Source organism: Sphaeramia orbicularis, chromosome 3 (assembly GCF_902148855.1).
Source record: "Sphaeramia orbicularis chromosome 3, fSphaOr1.1, whole genome shotgun sequence".
NCBI classification, from domain to species: Eukaryota; Metazoa; Chordata; class Actinopteri; order Kurtiformes; family Apogonidae; genus Sphaeramia; species Sphaeramia orbicularis.
In genome coordinates, this window is record NC_043959.1 from 51540590 (window position 1) to 51560722 (window position 20133).

At 36.9% G+C, this 20133-nt stretch overlaps 1 protein-coding gene across 2 annotated transcripts in view; it reads left to right on the forward strand.

Moving 5' to 3' along the window:
* The window catches only part of ano5b (anoctamin 5b), a 55977-nt gene that overhangs the window by 16428 nt on the left and 19416 nt on the right, over positions 1–20133 (forward strand). For both annotated transcript variants that reach the window (XM_030163439.1, XM_030163440.1), the window contains 6 exons: positions 8231–8295; positions 12078–12185; positions 14853–14921; positions 16228–16512; positions 16748–16867; positions 19020–19135. In XM_030163439.1, coding sequence (XP_030019299.1) covers positions 8231–8295; positions 12078–12185; positions 14853–14921; positions 16228–16512; positions 16748–16867; positions 19020–19135 — 763 coding nt within the window. The remainder of the gene's footprint in view (positions 1–8230; positions 8296–12077; positions 12186–14852; positions 14922–16227; positions 16513–16747; positions 16868–19019; positions 19136–20133) is intronic.

A 20133-nucleotide genomic window follows, 5' to 3' on the forward strand; every position in this document is an offset into this window, starting at 1 on the left:
ACCAGTCCACACTTTCCTACATAAAATTCATCTGTGGCATTTTCAGTCTTTCCATTACTTACCTAGGATATGACTTAATTTATCCCGCCAGAGTTTTATAATGAACCGAAAATGTTGTTTTACTCTAATGTAACTCTAAAGTAGTTCAGAGGCCGGATTGGCAGCTCACAGTCTTACAGTTGTTCTACTATTTTCTGAAGTCATCATTTCATCTGTCATTAAATCAGCAGCAGCCAGAAAGCAACACATTACACATAATTTCTTTTAATTACACAACTTAAGCAATCCCTCCGAATAGTAGAGCATATACAAATTAAAGACGGATCATGATCTTAGACTGTAAGATCGCCCAACCCTGTGTATCAGTGTCATTCATTCAGTATCATTTTGAAATACCAAAGAGAAAAAAATCTGAAAATCTACTACCTGAGGATATATGTAAATAACATAACATTACATGCTCTTTTAGGGTTTTATGCATATCCCCAATATCATCAATCATCTTTGTGCAAAACTGCCCCCTGTGCTTTTATCAAATTTTACAGAATAGAAGTGAAATTAATAGAATACAATACAATGTTGTTTGTCACTGTATCATTAATCCTTTCATGCATGAATTGTGAGAACCTTAGTCAAGATTTTTTTCTTCAGTGTTTTTATTCCTCCTTAGGCATGAAAAAAACAATGCAATCGAGTTTTTTTTTCCTATGGAGTTACAAAAATATCCATGCATTTAATTTTTGAAATAAAGAAACATATGTTTAAAACCCAATATCAGAAAGTGATATGAAAACAATGAAGTAAAAACATTTTTAATGCTGCCAATCTGATGTCTTCTCACATTTTAATATATTCTAATGCTAGTAATTACTCAATTCATGGAGATAATATGCAAAAAAAAAAACTTCTTGTCTAACAAATAACAATTGATTTACACTTAAACATGTTAGTGCAGATCAGGTTTATCAAGAACAGCAAAGTTACAGTAATGGTCTGAATGCCAGTGTATGGGATGGTGCGTAAGTGTCCACTGTGTTGGCTGATATGGAACTAAAACATCAAAACCCATTAATATACAAGAGAACAGCTGGAGAATAACTGTCCACTGGAGTGACCTATGCATGAAAGGGTTAAAAAAATAATAAACAATAGCCACATGTATACAATCAGTAAACAAATATATAAAAACAAGATACATGTATAGAGCAATAAATAAATAGATATTGTATATTATCTTATTATCTACAATTTCGGAAAAAGTTATGGTTACATCTTGTAGTCCATTATAAAAAGATACTCAATTTATTATGACTGTATGCGCTTGTTAGAGAAATATAATATTCGACTATTCTCTGTAAATACCAGGTGTCCAGAGAATGGGTCATGGATGGGTCGTGATGACATATCCTGTGAGAAAACACCCAGGATATGTCTTCTCTATCTGCATGTTTCCTGTCTCGTAGCACCAGTTCAGGGCCAGAGCAGCCTGTTGCCCTTGGGGATATCAGACCATAGGGTAGATGGGAGAAGAGTACAAATGTGGTCACTGAACCCATGCATCACCGTGTTTTGGATACCTAATGGTGAACTTGATCAACATCATTATGTTTGGACACTTAGACCAATGGTTGTATTATCCATATTTTTTCATAAGATCTTAGACTTCCTGGTGTTAGTCAGTCAACTGCTGCATCCTGCTGTATGTACCTGACTCCTTGCTGCAAATAAAGCCTTCTGATTCCAGAATCCAGCAACTCTGGGCTGGATCTATTAAATGTTTGCATGTATAAAAATGTGTGCAAACTCATTGCACACGCAAAATAATGTACAAACTGATTTTCTAACTGTGTACGCTAAGGGTTGCGTCTTTTAAAGGTGCAAAATAGTGTGTCTGCATCCAGTTAGTACATTTGACACAATGAATATCCAATATGGGGTGTTTATGTGCAATTGTTTGTGTGCTGGGAGGAGAAAATGTAAATATATTAATTTAGCACACGCAAAGTGATTTAACAAACCCAAAAGCAATTTTGCTCATAGAAACTGTGTCTATATTTAACACTTCTGAAAGGGAGGTGCAAATGGTTTGTGTGCGTAGTTGTGCACACAAGGACGTGGTTATTGTCGTACTAAGGAGACATCGAAATGATGAAACAAGACTCAGAGAATGCATTTTTCACCCTCATGTGAACATTTTTAGAATGAATGAGTAAGCGCTCATTAAAACATATCGCCTGTCTTTGTGGCGCTTTTAATCCGTATTTGCTTGTTTGTGGAATTTCACGTATTCATTTGAACAGCCCCAAACACATTAACTTTGAATGTAGCTGTCACCATCATCAAAACTCGACATTCTTTTTCCCCCTGATTCACCACATCAGACAGTCGTAGCCATCGGTGGGACTGTCGTTAATGTCGCTTATCATATTTTTTTCTGATTCACATCAGACGGCCGTTCTGGACTTTGACAGAATGTCCTACTGGTCAGTCCACCCTTGACTGTTGTCATTAGTGCTAGCATCTCCCAGAGTAGTTTTTCCAGTGTACTGTCTCCATGACAACAACCAGTAGCTCACGCAAAATCCTCATTTAAATAGGGCGGTCTCCAACACGTTTGCATCTGTTTGCGTGGGCAGTCTTAGTGTGACAAACAGCCGTTTCTCACGTAAGTATGAACACAGGCACCTTTTTTCACTTAAGCACTTTAACTTGCACATGTAGTTTACAGCACAGCACTTTAAACAAACATATTTGCACAAACAAAATAACTGCACGTGATTGGTTTTAAAAGTAGTTATTGATTTTATTGTCTTTCTTTTTCAGTTTTTACATCCAGTGGTGCTTGTATTTTAATTGACGATTGCTTGGCCCTGGAGAAAAGGGAGACAAATTAGATCACACAAAGATGGAGTGCAATGTAAATGTGCAATATTTAAGTTTAGCTTTATTTAGTGTCTGTGTGAGTGGATTTTAAAGCGTTTAGTGAATGGTGTTTTAGAGTGTTTTTATACTTACCCTGTCCTTGTGTCCAGGTCCGTCAACGAAAAGAGTCCCTGCAGGAACAACAGCCTTAAGAAGGTTCCGGCCTAGACCAAGGCAGGGAAATGTGTGGGGGAGCCAGGAGGTGTATTTTATTAGTTTATGGGTTTTTATTTAACTTTGGTGTTTGGATTTAGAGTTTTTAGATATACGGCTTGGGTTTTAGATAGGATAAGATTGTGGGTTTTAGTTATGGAGGTTTTAGATTAGTTTTAACAATTTATGTAGATTTGTAACTCCCCTATGGAGTTGTAGTGGTTTTATCCAGTTAGTTGAACAGTATAAAAGGCACCCATTTTCACCAGTTGGGGTTCTGCTGCTGGAGAAGACACTGCTACTCTAATCTCCATATGCACTTGCACTTTTTTTGGCATTCGCACTTTGTTAGCACCTGCACTTTTGTCTGGAAAAGGATTATTGAAAATATTTTTAAAAATTGTGGACCACGCCATCTCCTGCCTCTGCCTCATCTCCTTCCTCATTTCACTGACCTCCAACCGCTAAATGGCCAGCCTACGTCACACTTAGTAAATCACCTGCAAACCATGGTTCAACCTCATGCCAAATTCTTGATTGTGCACGCAAATTAGTACACGCAAATTGGGATCTTAGTAGATCCAGCCCTCTGTCTTGTTTTTCAGATTGCATCTCGGAATTTTTCTATCAGTGCTTTATTTTAGTCACAATACTGTATTTGTGCACAGCTGTGATTGTGCGGATGTGAATGATGGTGATTTTCACATCTTTATGTCGAGCGTCTGTTCAGATGATAAATGGAGTGTTTTGGTGATTCACCAGTGGATACATTCACATATTGGCTCCAAAGTAACAGATAAACAGGCAGATGGATGTCTTCTGTGGGGGTTATCAGTGGATCTAGAAGCAGGCAGGCTGCTTTTAGAGCCAAGTGCTGATTACAGGAAATGGAAACCTCATCCAGATGTAGTGGAGTCGATTTTGGCATCGTTTCACTTACTCACAGACAGAACACCAAATAGTACCTGCTGCTCGTTTCTCTTCCTGCATGATCTGCACGTGTCTGTTAGTTTGGATATATTCACCCAGTAGCATGCTATTGTGTATATATGGTACTGTAGGCATGTACAGCCAGTTCATCTGACCCTAATTCACATGACCCCGTATTAGCCTTCAATCTACTGCACAGAAGAATGAAGGTCAGAGGTCTTGTAACATTTTACACAAGACGACTCATTAGACGAAATGTTTCTAAGCATGTTTTCTATTTCCATGGACATGCTAGGGTCCTGCTTGCAACTCTGTTAAGGTCAAAAGAAAAGGATCAATTGTTTGTGTCCTTCACAGCCTTTTCATCTTAGGATACAATAGTACTCTGTCTGTTGTGCTGCCATTAAATGTGCACTCTTTAGTTTTGTCCTTCAGGCTCTTACAGGCTGGCATGGAGACCTGCACCTCCACCAGATGGTAGCACACCGGGTGTCCTCTTTAGGTGTATTTGTTTTAATTGGTTTGACATTTATAAAGATTTATGATAGAATCCATCCATCCATCCATCACCCCCGACGTCACACCCACCCACCAACCAACAAACCAACAAACCCACCAACCCATCCATCCATCCATCCATCCATCCATCCATCGCCCTCGACATCACACCCACCCACCCATCCATCCATCCATCCATCCATGCAGTGCCCCCTACCACCCACCCACCCATCCATCCATCGCCCCCGAAGTCACACCCACCCACCCACCCACCCATCCATCCATGCAGTGCCCCCTACCACACACCCATCCATCCATCCATCCATCCATCCATTGCCCCCGACATCACACCCACCCACCCACCCATCCATGCTGTGCCCCCTACCACACACCCACCCACCCATCAACCAACCCACCCATCCATCCACCCATCCATCCATCCATCCATCCATCCATCGCCCCCGACATCACACCCACCCACCCATCCATGCAGTGCCCCCTACCACCCACCCACCCATCCATCCATCGCCCCCGACGTCACACCTACCCACCCACCCATCCATCCATCCATTTATGCAGTGCCCCCTACCACCCACCCACCCATCCATCCATCCATCGCCCCCGACATCACACCCACCCACCCATCCATGCAGTGCCCCCACCCACCCACCCATCCATCGCCCCCGACGTCACACCCACCCACCCATCCATCCATCCATCCATCCATGCAGTACCCCCTACCACACACCCATCCATCCATCCATCCATCCATCCATCCATCCATCCATCCATCCATCCATCCATCTTTTCAGTGTCACTGACCATATACACTGCACCTGCATGGAAACATGGAAGCATCTGCATTTTTTTTTAAAAAACTCTATCTGCTCATTTCCTCATGCTTCTCCCATAATTAGTGCCCCAACTATAATAGAGACATCAAATTGAATGTTCTGAATCAAGGCCATTATCCAGTTGATTTCTGTAAGAGCCTTGTCGGGGAGTGTTCAGCTTCAGCCGGTCATTTGGGTCACTACTCCTTTCTAATAGTGGTTACAAGTGTCCCTTCAATTTAGAGCCCACTAGAGCAAACTGGCATATTTATTTCACTGAGATGACAATCTGCTTATGCTCAAAAGAATATCTGAGCTCCTGTAAATAGACAGCTGCTGGAGTATAAGTAGGTTGCCTAGCTGGATGTGCTAGAAAATGACAGCATCATCAGCAACCATATGTACACTATGGTTGTTTTGTTTGTTTGAATGTAATGTTATATGTGCTGCATGAACATTTATATGTTTGTGTGCAACTTAGTGAGCATGATGACAAGATTGTACATCTGTTTTGCTGCGGGTAATATTCTGGATTTGCACCACACAAATAAACAACAACAATGGAGCGACAAACTGGAGAACAAATAAACAAAAAAGAAAAATAAATAAAAAATGGCTAAGGAAACAAGCACATATTTATTTTAACACCATACAACTAAAACCACAACAATTCAATTCATTTCAATTCAATTTAATTTGTTTAAAAAGTGCACATATGAACAGCATGGCATGATAACAAGACACTGTGATATAACCCAAAAATGTAAGTAAATAAAAATATAATATAAGAACAACTATACACAATAAATAACAGAACTGTGCCATAAATATTTTTAAAAGACTGAACTGTTCATAAAAGGTGTAAACATGTGACTGTATGGCTAAGGTGGGTCAAGTAGATAACATGCAGACAAAATCAATTGCAAACATCAGTTGTGTATTATGGGAAATTGTACATTTTCAACTATGACAAACTTTCCATCAATGAAAAGACTGTAGACTTTGAGTTGATAACCAACTATATGTAAGTTTAAGCATAAGAAATGTCCACAGTGACAAGTTTAAACATAACAAGACCATTCCACCTTAAAGGAAGAAGACAAAGCATGTTTCGACCATACCAATCAATGAAATGGATCTGTTTTCAGCAGGTAGATTATTGACTTGAAGTAGTTCTCTTAATTGGGATGAACTGGTGAACTGCTTTTAATTACCACCATACGATCGCAAAACTGAAACAGCTGTAGCACTTCAGTAAGCAATACAAACACTGTGTAAAAGCCAAGCACTGTTAAAACTGTTGCCATATGTGATTATTTTTATGTATTTGCAATGTTGTGGTTTGCACTTTAGACTAGACTTTAGTTTTATGCAGTCAAATCTGTCTTTATATATACAAAGAAATTAAAATGTTCATAGATTATATGTACTTCTCATTGTACAATGAGCCACAAATTTAGGCAAAGACTCAGTCATGCCAAAAAAATAAACAATAGAAATATGATAGAATATGAAACCACTAGAATTTTTAGCTATAGGGAAGTTAGTCTGACTGAGTAGATACAAAGTGCTGCTGGCCTTTTGCTTCTATTTGCTTAACTCAGAGTCAGATAACTTTCTATTTACATTTGGAGTGAGACGAAAAAGGAAAGAGAGAAAAAAAAAAAGAGCAGCAGAGTTAGTGGTGCTTCCCACAAACCCAGTGGAAAAATTACACAGTGATTTGTCCTTTGAATACCTCAGGGATTCCTATGCTCTCACTGATACGGCACATTTCCATTCCTCTTGAGTGAGTCTCTGGCGTGTCATAGCGTGCCCCCCCCCCCCCCCCCCCATGAAAATACTGTCTCTCATAGGTTCACAACACTGTCTGTCAGATCATTGCATCTCATCTGAAGTGTTTCTCTGTGTGGATGCCAAAAGAGGCATGAGATCGTCCTTTGTCTGCTGACTGTGTTTCATATGGAGGGGGGGAGGACTTCTGCTGCCCCTCCTCCTCATCCTCGCCGATGTCTTCATGCACGTTCCTGCCTCCCCCACAGGAAGTGGCACTTTCCCACTATTCAGGAATAAAAGGGAGGCAGGCAGTGAGTAGAGCAGTGCTACATGAGCACATTCCCTGTGCCAGAGCCTGGCGCACTGGGAAAAAGGCTGGAATGTTGTGTGTCATTATACTACAGACAGAGAAAAGCATGTGAGTGTGGGTGAGTGTGTGAGTGTGTGTGCTGACGGCTGTCTTTTCCCCTTTTTAGCCCAGTATGGCAAGTGCCTGTGTCTGCTCATGAACAGTAGGATTTTTATTGGGCCCTCGTCTGATATCCATGCACAGTCATAACAGTTATTGGCTGGCTCATTACTCTTAAAGGGATAGGCCATTCTGCAGGAACCTGATTATTGTGCATACAACATGTCCTCTGCATGGGCATGAACAGAGTTTACTTATCTTTATTAAATTACTGGATGTGTGTGGGATCTGTAACAGCTCTCCAGGGTAAAGCAGAGTACCTACTCCACCACTGAGAGTTTCATAACACTGTGCATTCTATTGGCTATCAAAACAGTTGGAACAGTTGGTTTTATTTTATTTTATTTTATTTTATTTGTCCTTATTCATGTGGGTGCATGCAAAGAAGAAAAAAAAAATCAAATGTTTGCTAAATATAGCTCTTGGTCTGTATTGTTTAGCTGCAAAATTAATAGAATAGCAAAAATAAATAAATAAATAAATAAATACTATTAAAAATTACTCAAAAGTATTTACTTTAAAGTATTTGTTTTAATTCATGAATAGTCCAGTGATAAGTTCTGAGACACATGTGACACCTTTCCCCCCCAAAAAAAACCCCAGCCAATAAAAATAATGATGTTTATGTGCATTTCTGTTTGTTTTACAGATGAAAACAATGGAAATGGAGTTAATTCATTGTCTGAGAGACCGATGCTGCCTGGACATACTGAAGTAAGTTTCAATGTGAATAATTACAGATTTTGTGTTAAATTGCTGGATAATAATACTTTCTTATAAAATGTCCATGTGATTACTTCAAGTGTAACATTAGTAGTCTTACATAAGGCTTTTAGCTATACTGTATAATGGTGGGCTTTTATATGTCTTTAAGATGTAGATGGTTGACCTTTTGTTCACTTGCCACTCTCGGCGCTGAGTCACAAGACATGTCAGAGTCTCAAATAACTCAGATGTTTCTGTAACAGTGAAAGGGATAAACTCTTGCTGCTCAGACCGGAGCCTGGTGTCAGTCACTTTGTTTGCAGTGACATATCGAGGATGCAGCAGATGTTTTATGTGACTTAATTAAGAGCAGTTATTAAATCATAGTCCTTTGATATATGAGTCTTGCATGAACACATTATCATCAACACTAAATCAGATCAAACCCTGTTTTTTTTTTTTACTTTCTCATTAAGTCAGAATGTGGTATTGCTTAAATGTTGAAATAACATCGTGTTCAGGGCTTGTGGGGGTCTGATAAACAAACTGGGTGGAGTTCAGACAAACTGTTAAAGATACTGTGTCGTCCATGGTGGATTGCAGCCTACTTGTGTAGCCTTTGATAAGAGGAAGAGCATCCTAAATATGCATGTCAGACACCATGCAAATGTTTACAGTCGAAATAATTTAGTATTTTACACATTCTGCATGTAATCACTGACAGCCTTGCTTTTATATCTGACAAAATGTATGCCTTTGGAAAGAACTTCAGCAGTTACAAAAACATCACAGCGTAGATGTTTTTTGAGATTCAGAGTTACACATTTGTCATTTAACCCGTAAAGACCCAGTGCTATTTTTGTGGTAGTTCCCAGATGAAGTTTTCTCTCTTTTTAACCTTTCTTAAGTGATTTATCACCATTTATTATTATTATTATTATTATTATTATTATTATTAATAATAATAATTTCCCCTATATTTTGCATTTTTCACTGTAAATTATGTATTTTCCTCCATTTCATTTCCTATATTTGATTTAGATATTCATGAAAAGTCAGAGTTAATTCAAAGGTTATTATATCAAAACAGAAAAAAACTGAAGAAAAAGTGAGTTTTGCAGCAAAGATATAATAAACTGAACATAAACCATATGTCTCCATCCACTGTCAAGGATCCAACTCCATGGGTTTTACTGGTGAATCACTGTTGTAGAAGATAATGGTGTTTCCACGTTCACTACGGAGCCTCTGAACATCCAAATGGGCCATATCTGATGGCTATGAAAAGATGACAAACTGCATTTGACACCAATTATTCACATGTATTGATAGAATTAGTGAATCAACAGGTATTAAACAGTTTAGATCAGTAGATGGTTTTGGTTAACAACAGAGGTTTGGGTCTTTATGGGTTAATCTGACAGTTTACACGAGTACAAGTACTGCTAAAATATATTACATATAATAGTTTATTTATCTGTATTGGTGCCTCTATGAAACTGGTCCCTAAAAACAGGATATGGAGACTAAAAATTCAAACAAGATGTAGAGTAATGTTATGAAGCAAGTTTGGAAACACTTTGGGTCTACAGGGTGGGGAAGCAAAATTTACAATATTTTGAGGCAGGGATTGAAAGACAGTGTATGACCAATTAGTTTATTGAAAGTCATGAGAATTTATTTGCCACAAGAAAATTTACATAATAGAAAATGTTTTTATTCTATGTGTCCTCCTCCTTTCTCAATAACTGCCTTCACACGCTTCCTGAAACTTGCGCAAGTGTTCCTCAAATATTTGGGTGACAACTTCTCCCATTCTTCTTTAATAGTATCTTTAAGAAAGTCGACATTGCTGTGTGATGTTCTATTGGTAGCATGTTCTAAAACGCCCCAAACAGCAGAATCCAGAGGGTTTAGATCTGGGCTAGAAGGCGGACATAAACATGATTCCCAAAAATTGCTAAAGTTGGATTTGTTGCTATTGTCAACAAGTGTTTTGGTGTTCTTGTGTAAGATTTTCACTTCAAATCCTATTTTACTGCATTTCTAACGCTCTTGTTGTCTACCTCAAGTTCAATTGCCATTTTTCTCATGGATTTGGTTGGATCCTTTAGGATTTTGGATTTGAGAGCTTTAATAAAAGCTTCGGTACATTTTTTTGTTGCTTCCTCCACTTCCAGACTTTCTCGTAATAGTTTTGCTCATAGTCATTCTCTTCTTTCCATTATAAACAGTCTTTATGGACACTCCAACTGTTTTTGAAATCTTCTTTGGTGTGACGAGTGCATTCAGCAAATCACACACTCTTTGACGTTTGCTTTCCTGATTACTCATATGGGCAAAAGTTTCTGAAAAGGTATGGATAATAGTGTTAGGTATGATTATGACATCAATATATGTTTGGTTTCAAAACAATTGACGTAGTGCCTGCTGAGAAAAAACAACTAAATGTTCATTGTAAATTTTGCTTCCCCACCCTGTATTTAAAAAAAAAAAAAATAGTGAGAAAGAAGAGAAACTGTTTTTCAGATAAAAAGCATTTTTAAAAATTTTTATTAAAAAAAAATATGTGTGTCACGTGTGAAAATTACGCACTACTATTTTTTAGAATATCTTTTTATTCTCTCACTTGTACATTTTGGGAATTGAACTAATTATGCAAGGCAGAGTGTTTCACATAAATGACCACTATTGCAAAATTACTCACGATTTGTATGTTTAAATGGACAGGTTGTACATGTAACGGCCGTGGACACAATGGGTTACACGTGAAACCTGGAATGAAACTGCCAATTCATGAAAAGCCTGCATGTCTGGATTAGAAAAACCACTAGGATCGACACATTTAACACAGTGTCTTTATTTATAGCGGTATATAAGACCATTTACAGCCATGTTTTCAGATCAAATGCAGTGACACCTCGGGAGTTTTTCCTGTCCCAATTTTGGTCCTGTTTTTGGCCCCAATATTTTATTAAAAATTCATTAATTTTGGGATGGCTCAGAGCAAGAGCATAATTTCTTTGCCTTTATCTGAGGTCATCATTAGGTACATCCTGGGGAGAAATATGTATAAATTTATTTTTTATTGTTGGGTCTAAAAAAACTGGCAAACTGCCAGATACCAAAATGTACCCAGTTTCACAGAAGCACCCATACATGAGTCACTAGTTACAGTATGTGACAGTAGATCACATGTTCCCTAAGCATACTGTGTCTTATGGGATTAGAATAGTAGTTAATGCTGTGGATAAGAAGCAGGATACTGTAAATAGAGAGGATGGAGGAGGGTTTGGGCAGAACGGCTGTAATGCTAGTACTAATCTTTGTCTTTTTGATGCGACAGTGTCAGTGAATTTGAAGTCAGGAGTAAAGATAAAAACTGAAATGCAGGAGTCTGTATAGAACATGTTCCTCTGTCTTGGGCTAAATGTAGTTTTGGATAATGAAAGGCTGTAATTGAATAGTGTCCAGGACTGTCTTTTCATGTGGTTTTCTACCGTCAGCATGGACGTTGCATACTAAACATTGAAAAGCTACCATCCCAGCAAGTGAACGTCTCTGTCTGGATTTAGCAACAACTACTGCAACTAAAAGTGCACATTTTGTTAATCTGTCTGTACTGTATATTCTAATACAGTACCGAATCTCACATATATAACCATCTGTCTGCATCTTCATGTTTGCTTCAGCCATTTCCTTTCTTGCTCCATGTCTGTTGAAGCTGAAGTATTTGCTTTCACTTCCCACACACTTAGAAATGTCTTTTGTCGTTGTTGTTTCTCCTGCAGACAGAAAAGCTACAACCAAACAAAGACACAGTGTTCTTCAGGGATGGAGTGCGAAGGATTGACTTTGTGTTGTCTTATGTAGATGACAAAGATGGAGAAAAGAAACAGGTCAGTGTAAAAGAAAAACTGCCACTCAGCGTTTTTTTTAATATGGTCTGTGACTAACTGTGACGCCAATGGCATTATTACACAACTTATATCCATAATTGGGAATACACAGTATCATAAAGAGGAAGTGAGAAGGATTTTTGGGCGTTTTTGAAGAGCACAAACCATTAATGCCCTTAACAGTTATTGAAATGAACAGATTACTTTGTTGGGTAGCACATAGTGATAACATTTCAACAAATAGGATCAGTGGAAACATGATGAAATGCTTGTAAATATACCATAATAATTCAGTGCATGTATGTCTACTATGAATCATGTCAGGATGAATCATCAGTCACATGACTGTAGAGTCAGGGGTGTCTGGAAGCGTAAAGTTCACTTCATATTGCTTGTTTTTGCATCTGTTTTGGATCTATTTCAACAAATGCAACAGTTTATTTCCTTTATTGTGTCTTAGTTTAGTTTAAATTAGGAATTTGTTTAGTTGAAAAGTAGTTATTTTTACTAATTCTGGCATATTTACATAGGTGTATTTTTTCTACAGCAATATTCATAAATGTGCATGGTCCCTATTAAATAAACCAGTAAAATAAATAAATAAAAATAAAATAAGTAGTTTTAACTGTATGGTTTGATTTCCTTGATTTCTTTTTTTAGTTGAGCTTAACTGTTTACATTAGTCGTGTGAAGGGAACTTGCAAAGTAAGAATTCCATTGCTCAGTACTGCTGTGTATATGACAATGAACTTATTGAATCTTGAATCTTTTACCACCGCTGTCTGGATCTTAACCCTTTCATGCATACTGGTCACTACAGTGGACAGTAGCTGTTCTCTTGTATATTCATGGATTTTGTTGTTCTTTCATTGTTTTTGTTTTTTTTGTTGTTGTTGTTTTTTTACACATATCTTTATTAAATTTTAAGACACTACATATCTTTTCTGATATGAATTGGTAACATTATGTAGATCTCTCCTGAGCATAAACTCCCAGAATCACAAGCCCTTCCCATAGTTTCCACACAATTTATCACTAAATTCATGTTTCTGTGCGTCAAAAAATTAAACATGTGGTGTCCAGCTGAGTGGACCTTTTTGCAACTTAATGAAAAATAGGTTCATAAGAATTTTTTTTTTTCATTATTATTATTTTTTATGTATTTTTGAATTTTTAAAAATTATTATTATTATTATTATTATTATTATTTATTTATTTATTTATTTTCAGAAGACATTTTTCAATCGCATTGTTTTTTTCATGCCTAAAGAGGAATAAAACTCTCAGGAAAAATTTTTGATTAAGATTCTTATAATTTGTGCATGAAAGGGTTAAATCTCCTACCTTAAACTGGACGTGACAGCCACAACAGCTGGACAGGAACACATCATGACAGAAAGTGTGTATTAATGCATAATGTCATTGCAGAACAACAACTTTAAAAATGAATGACTGATGGATGTAGTGTTTCCCTCTTTGTCTAAGTGCCACAGCTGATGCGTGTGGATCACACTGTGCTGTTAGTTGGTTTCCTGGAAATATGGCCATTTGTTACTGTGAAACACAACAGCGAGGCACACCACATATACATATCCATTATTCTTTAGGCATCCTAATGTCTTTGCACAGTGGTTTCCAACCTTTTTTGACTCGTGACCCCATTTTAACATCACAAATTTCTGGCAACCCCAGACATTCAAAAGAGACTTTTTTCTTTTTGCTAAAATTAATTTGTTTTTTGATCATGTAATAGTTTGCTATACTATGTTGCAAATAAACATCAATTTTAGACGACATTTAGTCTATATAATGTATATTATTATGGACGGAGGCAGAAAAGCCAGGTGTAGATTACTGCACAAAGTGAGAATTTTATTTTCTTCTGTCAGGATATGTACAGTCCGTCCAGCTGGGATTTACAAGGTAATTAATACTGAACAAACAAGAACTCAAAGTATGAATTATGAAAGAGCTGCAGCATCTGAAACCGACCACAATGAACATTTGACAGATAAACAGAACCACAGTGCTTCAGTTTCAGCTTCAGAGTTTGTCATGTCTTTTATGTATTGTGATAGTCTCTCTTAACTCACCATATATTTTTTATTAGTAAGTTTTTATTTTTATCAATAACTAGAAATTGCAGGCATTTGAATTCTAGGCGACCCCAAGGTTGAAAAACTTTGCATTTGTATTTCCACCTTGTTTTTGTGCAGTTTAATAAGTAGAGTTTTTATGTTTTCCTTTATTAAATTGATTAAGATGTTCTATTAAAACAAACAAACTGTAAATATGGTGCTCCGTCACTCAGTTAGATCAGTATTAGGGGTTTGCTTCCCTCTGTTTTAACTGATAGGAACATCACGTACTTTGATCTAAATTTGGACGTTATTATCAGTGCCTATTGTCACACTTATCTCATGCTCCTTATGCCTGGTAGTTTCACTCCATTACTTGTTTGCTTACATTGATATAAGTATTTGAGAGGTTGCTGAAACTGAAACTGTTGTGTTGTTAAATGATAAATAGTATATTACTTTCTATATGTTCTCTCCCCTTATTTTTTTAAATGAGGAATGGTTGCTGTGTAAGTGTGTGGTTTGGTCTGTCAGCCTGTGCACATACTTGTGGCTTAAATGTGTTTGTGTGTTGTTTTTTTTTCTCCAGGAAAGGAGGAGGGAGTTTGAAGCCAACCTTGAGAAAGCAGGACTGGAGCTGGAGACAGAGGACAAAGCAGTAAGAAACTCAACCACAGAGTGCTTCCGCCACCTAGTGGACTGTACGCTGCAGCACATTGAGTTTGGCAGAAACAGTCTTAAAGGGATGGTTCATATCTGCACCACATTTACATACAGTTTTAAGGAGTAACAGAGCAGTTTTTCACTGTATCTTTGCTCAGTTTTAATATTATACTTTAATATTTTGTATTTTTATCTTGTCTTTATTGATTGATTGATTGATGTATTTATTTCGAACATGAATGTCAAACAGAAGAAAATAAGTAAACAAAACACCTAAACATAAGACATATAATATATATTCGAAAAGGAGTGAGAAGAAGTACAACTTATAAACTCCCACCCCTTCTCATTATATAATTAATAACAATAATAACCTTCCTAGTCTAATCATATCTATACACTATGCCATAATATGACTGATTCTGACTAGTAAATAATTAGCATTCTGGCTTTATATTATTATGAACAAATATAAAATGATTTACATAAACACATAATAAAATAACACATATATGTGAATACATATTCATACACAGATCTATACACGCATATACACCTACATACAGGGTGGGGAAGCAAAATTTACAATGAACATTTAGTTGTTTTTTCTCAGCAGGCACTTCGTCAATTGTTTTGAAACCAAACATATACTGATGTCATAATCATACCTAACACTATTATCCATACCTTTTCAGAAACTTTTGCCCATATGAGTAATCAGGAAAGCAAACGTGAAAGAGTGTGTGATTTGCTGAATGCACTCGTCACACCAAAGGAGATTTCAAAAATAGTTGGAGTGTCCATAAAGACTGTTTATAATGGAAAGAAGAGAATGACTATGAGCAAAACTATTACGAGAAAGTCTGGAAGATACTATTAAAGAAGAATGGGAGAAGTTGTCACCCGAATATTTGAGTAACACTTGCACAAGTTTCAGGAAGCGTGTGAAGGCAGTTATTGAGAAAGAAGGAGGACACATAGAATAAAAACATTTTCTATGATGTAAATTTTCTTGTGGCAAATAAATTCTCATGACTTTCAGTAAACTAATTGGTCATACACTGTCTTTCAACCCCTGCCTCAAAATATTGTAAATTTTGCTTCCCCACCCTGTATATACACACACACATACACACCTATACATACATTTACACACACTTACCACATACTTTATCTTTCTGTTGTAATTGATGCCTCTTTTCTTGTGCTGCTGTACACTTGAATATCAGCCTTGGGGGATCAAGAAAATATAACTTATCTGATCTTGTCTTATCTCGTTTTTCTTATCTTTCATTTTTCAGGACTCAAAAGACCAAAAAACCTACTTCTTAAAGATTCATGCTCCATGGGATGTACTGGCCACTTACGCCGACGTCCTAAAGATTAAGGTTCCCTTCAAAGCCAGTGACATCCCACATGGTCAGGATGTCCCACTGGAGTGGCTCTCACATCCTTTCCGCCTGCCGGAGCACATCATGCGCCCAGTTCCTGATTATTTCACCTACCCCTTTGACAAGGGCAAGACCGACTTCTTCCTCATAAATGACAAGGACACCTTCTTCCCACCATCCACAAGAAACAGAATAGTGAGCGTTAACATCTCACATATCTGACTGAGTAAAATCACTTCTGTTTTTGATTTTGTCATAGTTGAAGTAATCCATCTGCCCTCAGCTGACTCTGAGGTAGTGGCACATTTTAGAATTAATCTCTAATTGCTTTTAAAAATGGTTGCTGAGTAAGTTTATAGTACATTTGTTCAAAAAGTTCTAATAAATCCAAATCTCCTAATCCCCTTTTAAATCCCCTCTTTGTTGTTAGGTTTTCTACATCCTGGCTCGGTGTCCGTACTACAAAGAGGGAAGGAACGACAGAGAAAAGACTGGAATCAAGCGACTGCTCAGCAATGGGACTTACACTGCAGCCTTCCCACTTCATGATGTAAGACACAAATATGACCTCACCACGACCCAAGCCTCCTCTGTGAGGAGTGCATTAAAACCTTTAATATTATAGAGTAGGAAAAACATTTTCTACATTAAATCACTCAATGTTTATCTCTAGAAACCCTTAGAAATGTTTCTGGGGTTTCATTTCTATTTATATCTCCACCAAAAAAACATGCATAGATGTAATTTATCAATTCACATTGTTGTGTTGTCCGTGAAGGTAGCATGCCCCCCTTCTCCGACTCTCCATTTCTTAGTGCTTTCAATGTAAAAGAAAAAAAAAGTAAAAAACAACAATTTCACCCAAAAAACATGTTTAATATTTTTTATTTTAGGCAATGTTTATCTATTTATTTGGCTAATTTTCATATGTTATATTACTTTTGTGAACAAAACAATTTGCAAAATCATTCTGTAATCTCCATATTTTCATTTACACATTGTAAAGATGTGTTTTCATGAGTTATTTAGCTTTTTTCAAAATTGGAATTCTAACTTTTCAACTTCAGAGCACAACATTTTCATCACAGTGTTTCAGAACAGATAAGTAACTCTACTGGTAGCTAAGTATGTTCTGCACATTTAAATATTCAACACATCAAATTCACTCAGGTTATATGAAGTGCCTAAAAATTGATTATAAGCAGGTATAGCAAACTCTTAGATATGAGTCCTAAGGGTTAAGCATAGAGTGTAAGGCCTGGAACACAGTGGTTACCGCTGCATAAATGGTATTTTTCATTTCCTCTGACTGCCTGTGTTAACAAAGAGGTTGTGGAGGAGCACATTATTTAGAAAGCCGAAAAGACTTATTTTTCATATGTGAGGTAAGTAGGTTATGGCAAAAATACACAGAGAACAGCTTTGTTGATAGTCAAATTGATATTACAACTAATATTAAAAATATTTTACATAACTTTTACTGTAGTTTCACTGTCTGGATGACATCAGCATGTACAGACCAAAGTTATTATCGTTAATGAAAACTAACAAAAGGACGAAAACTGCAATTGAAAAACCATTTTCGTTAACTGAAATAAATAAAAACTATAATTAAAAGAAAAAATGATAACTAACTGAAACTGTATTGTGCGCTTACAAAACTAACTAAAACGTATAAAAGTTATGGATAAAAGTCCCTTTGTTTTTGTCGTTGTCAATGTTGGATTGATATGAAATCGATTTATTTCGCTAGAGCAATTTTAGCTGGCGGCACCGTACGACACTTCACGGTCCGTCACTTCTCGTCACTTGTCGGTTAGAGTCGTCTTCCAGTCCCCACTCTACCTGGAAACATGGAGACTGAAGTTGGGAGAAAGCAGCAGAGTCCTGTATGGGATTTATTTGAAAATGACGGTGAGAAAGATAAAAGATATGAAAAAAAAATAAAACTAAACTAAAACTAAGCATTTAGAAAAAAAAAAAAAGAAAACTAATAAAAAGTTGTAAAACCGGCTCTAAAAACTAATTAAAACTAACTGAATTAGAGAAAAAAAGTCCAACCTAAATAAAACTAAACTATGATGAAAAATCCAAAACTATTATAACCTTGGTATAGACATGAAAAAAGATGTGAGTGTGCAATCTCTCCTCTCTCTATCCTTTATTCTCTCTGCTAGTTGGAGGTTGAATGAAAGTCATGACTGGTTTAACACTTCAGTTTTGTTAGAAACTAAATTTATGGTAAAATGAAACTATATGGAAAAGTCATTGAAGAACACCAAACATCCACAATGCATGGGGGGGGGGGTGACCAGGCGTATCCCAGGCATAAGTCACCCTTTTCTCTGTTAAACTATGTAATATAACACTTCATGGACCTATAATTGAACACATGATCATTTAACAGCCTACTTTTATGTACCTTTACTACTGCAGTAATACTCTTATTACTGTAATTATTACTACTCTTATAATAAAAACAGCCTCTACACTCTTACTCTAAATTTCCTCCATCAGAACCATAATATTTGCTAATCATGGACTTAAATAGTTATTTCACATCCCCATTACATTTCACTATTACTACTGTCTCTTCTGCTCATTTCAAGATAAATTCAACAGTGTTGTTAAAACTGAATCTCAGACCAGGTTTATTCTCCAGAGGCGTTTTGTTCACGTTGCATTATGTCGTATTCTTTTAGTGTCGATACTGGAAAAGAGCAAGAAACGCTGAATGTGAGAGTGAGCGCTACAACTTGTACAAGCACTGGGCCAGGTTTCTGTGCTTTTACAAAGAGCAGCCTCTCAACCTCATCAGGTAAACAAACACTTGAATGCATTCGGCTTGGGTTGTGTTTGAAGAAATCCCTCAACATCCACAGTTTGAGTTTGTTGTAATGCAGTGTTCATATGTCCGTTAATATGGTCAAATGCACAGACAGAACCAGAGTGGGTCTGAGGAAGTCCAGCCAGAACATAGACAGATATAACTTTTGTACAGATGATCCACAGGTACGGAGGAGACGGTATGTAAATACAGTTATGTGGGGACTGCGGATGAAAATTAGCACTGACGCTAACTCCGGCATATTTACATGTTTATACTGAAATGGAATGTCGAAATGTGTTCGTTAATGTGCATTGTCCCACCTAAATAAAGATATACAGGGTGAGGAAGCAAAATTTACAATGAACATTTAGTTGTTTTTTCTCAGCAGGCACTACGTCAGTTGTTTTGAAACCAAACATATATTGATGTCATAATCATACCTAACACTATTATCCATACCTTTTCAGAAACTTTTGCCCATATGAGTAATCAGGAAAGCAAACGTGAAAGAGTGTGTGATTTGCTGAATGCACTCGTCACACCAAAGGAGATTTCAAAAATAGTTGGAGTGTCCATAAAGACTGTTTATAATGGAAAGAAGAGAATGACTATGAGCAAAACTATTATGAGAAAGTCTGGAAGATACTATTAAAGAAGAATGGGAGAAGTTGTCACCCGAATATTTGAGGAACACTTGCGCAAGTTTCAGGAAGCGTGTGAAGGCAGTTACTGAGAAAGAAGGAGGACACATAGAATAAAAACATTTTCTATTATGTCAATTTTCTTGTGGCAAATAAATTCTCATGACTTTCAATAAACTAATTGGTCATACACTGTCTTTCAATCCCTGCCTCAAAATATTGTTAATTTTGCTTCCCCACCCTGTATATTTATAAAAAAAACCAAAGGAATAATCAGTATTTTATGGTTTTATACTGTTAGTACTGGTGATTTTTGACAGCCGACACAGGGTGTTTTCTACACTT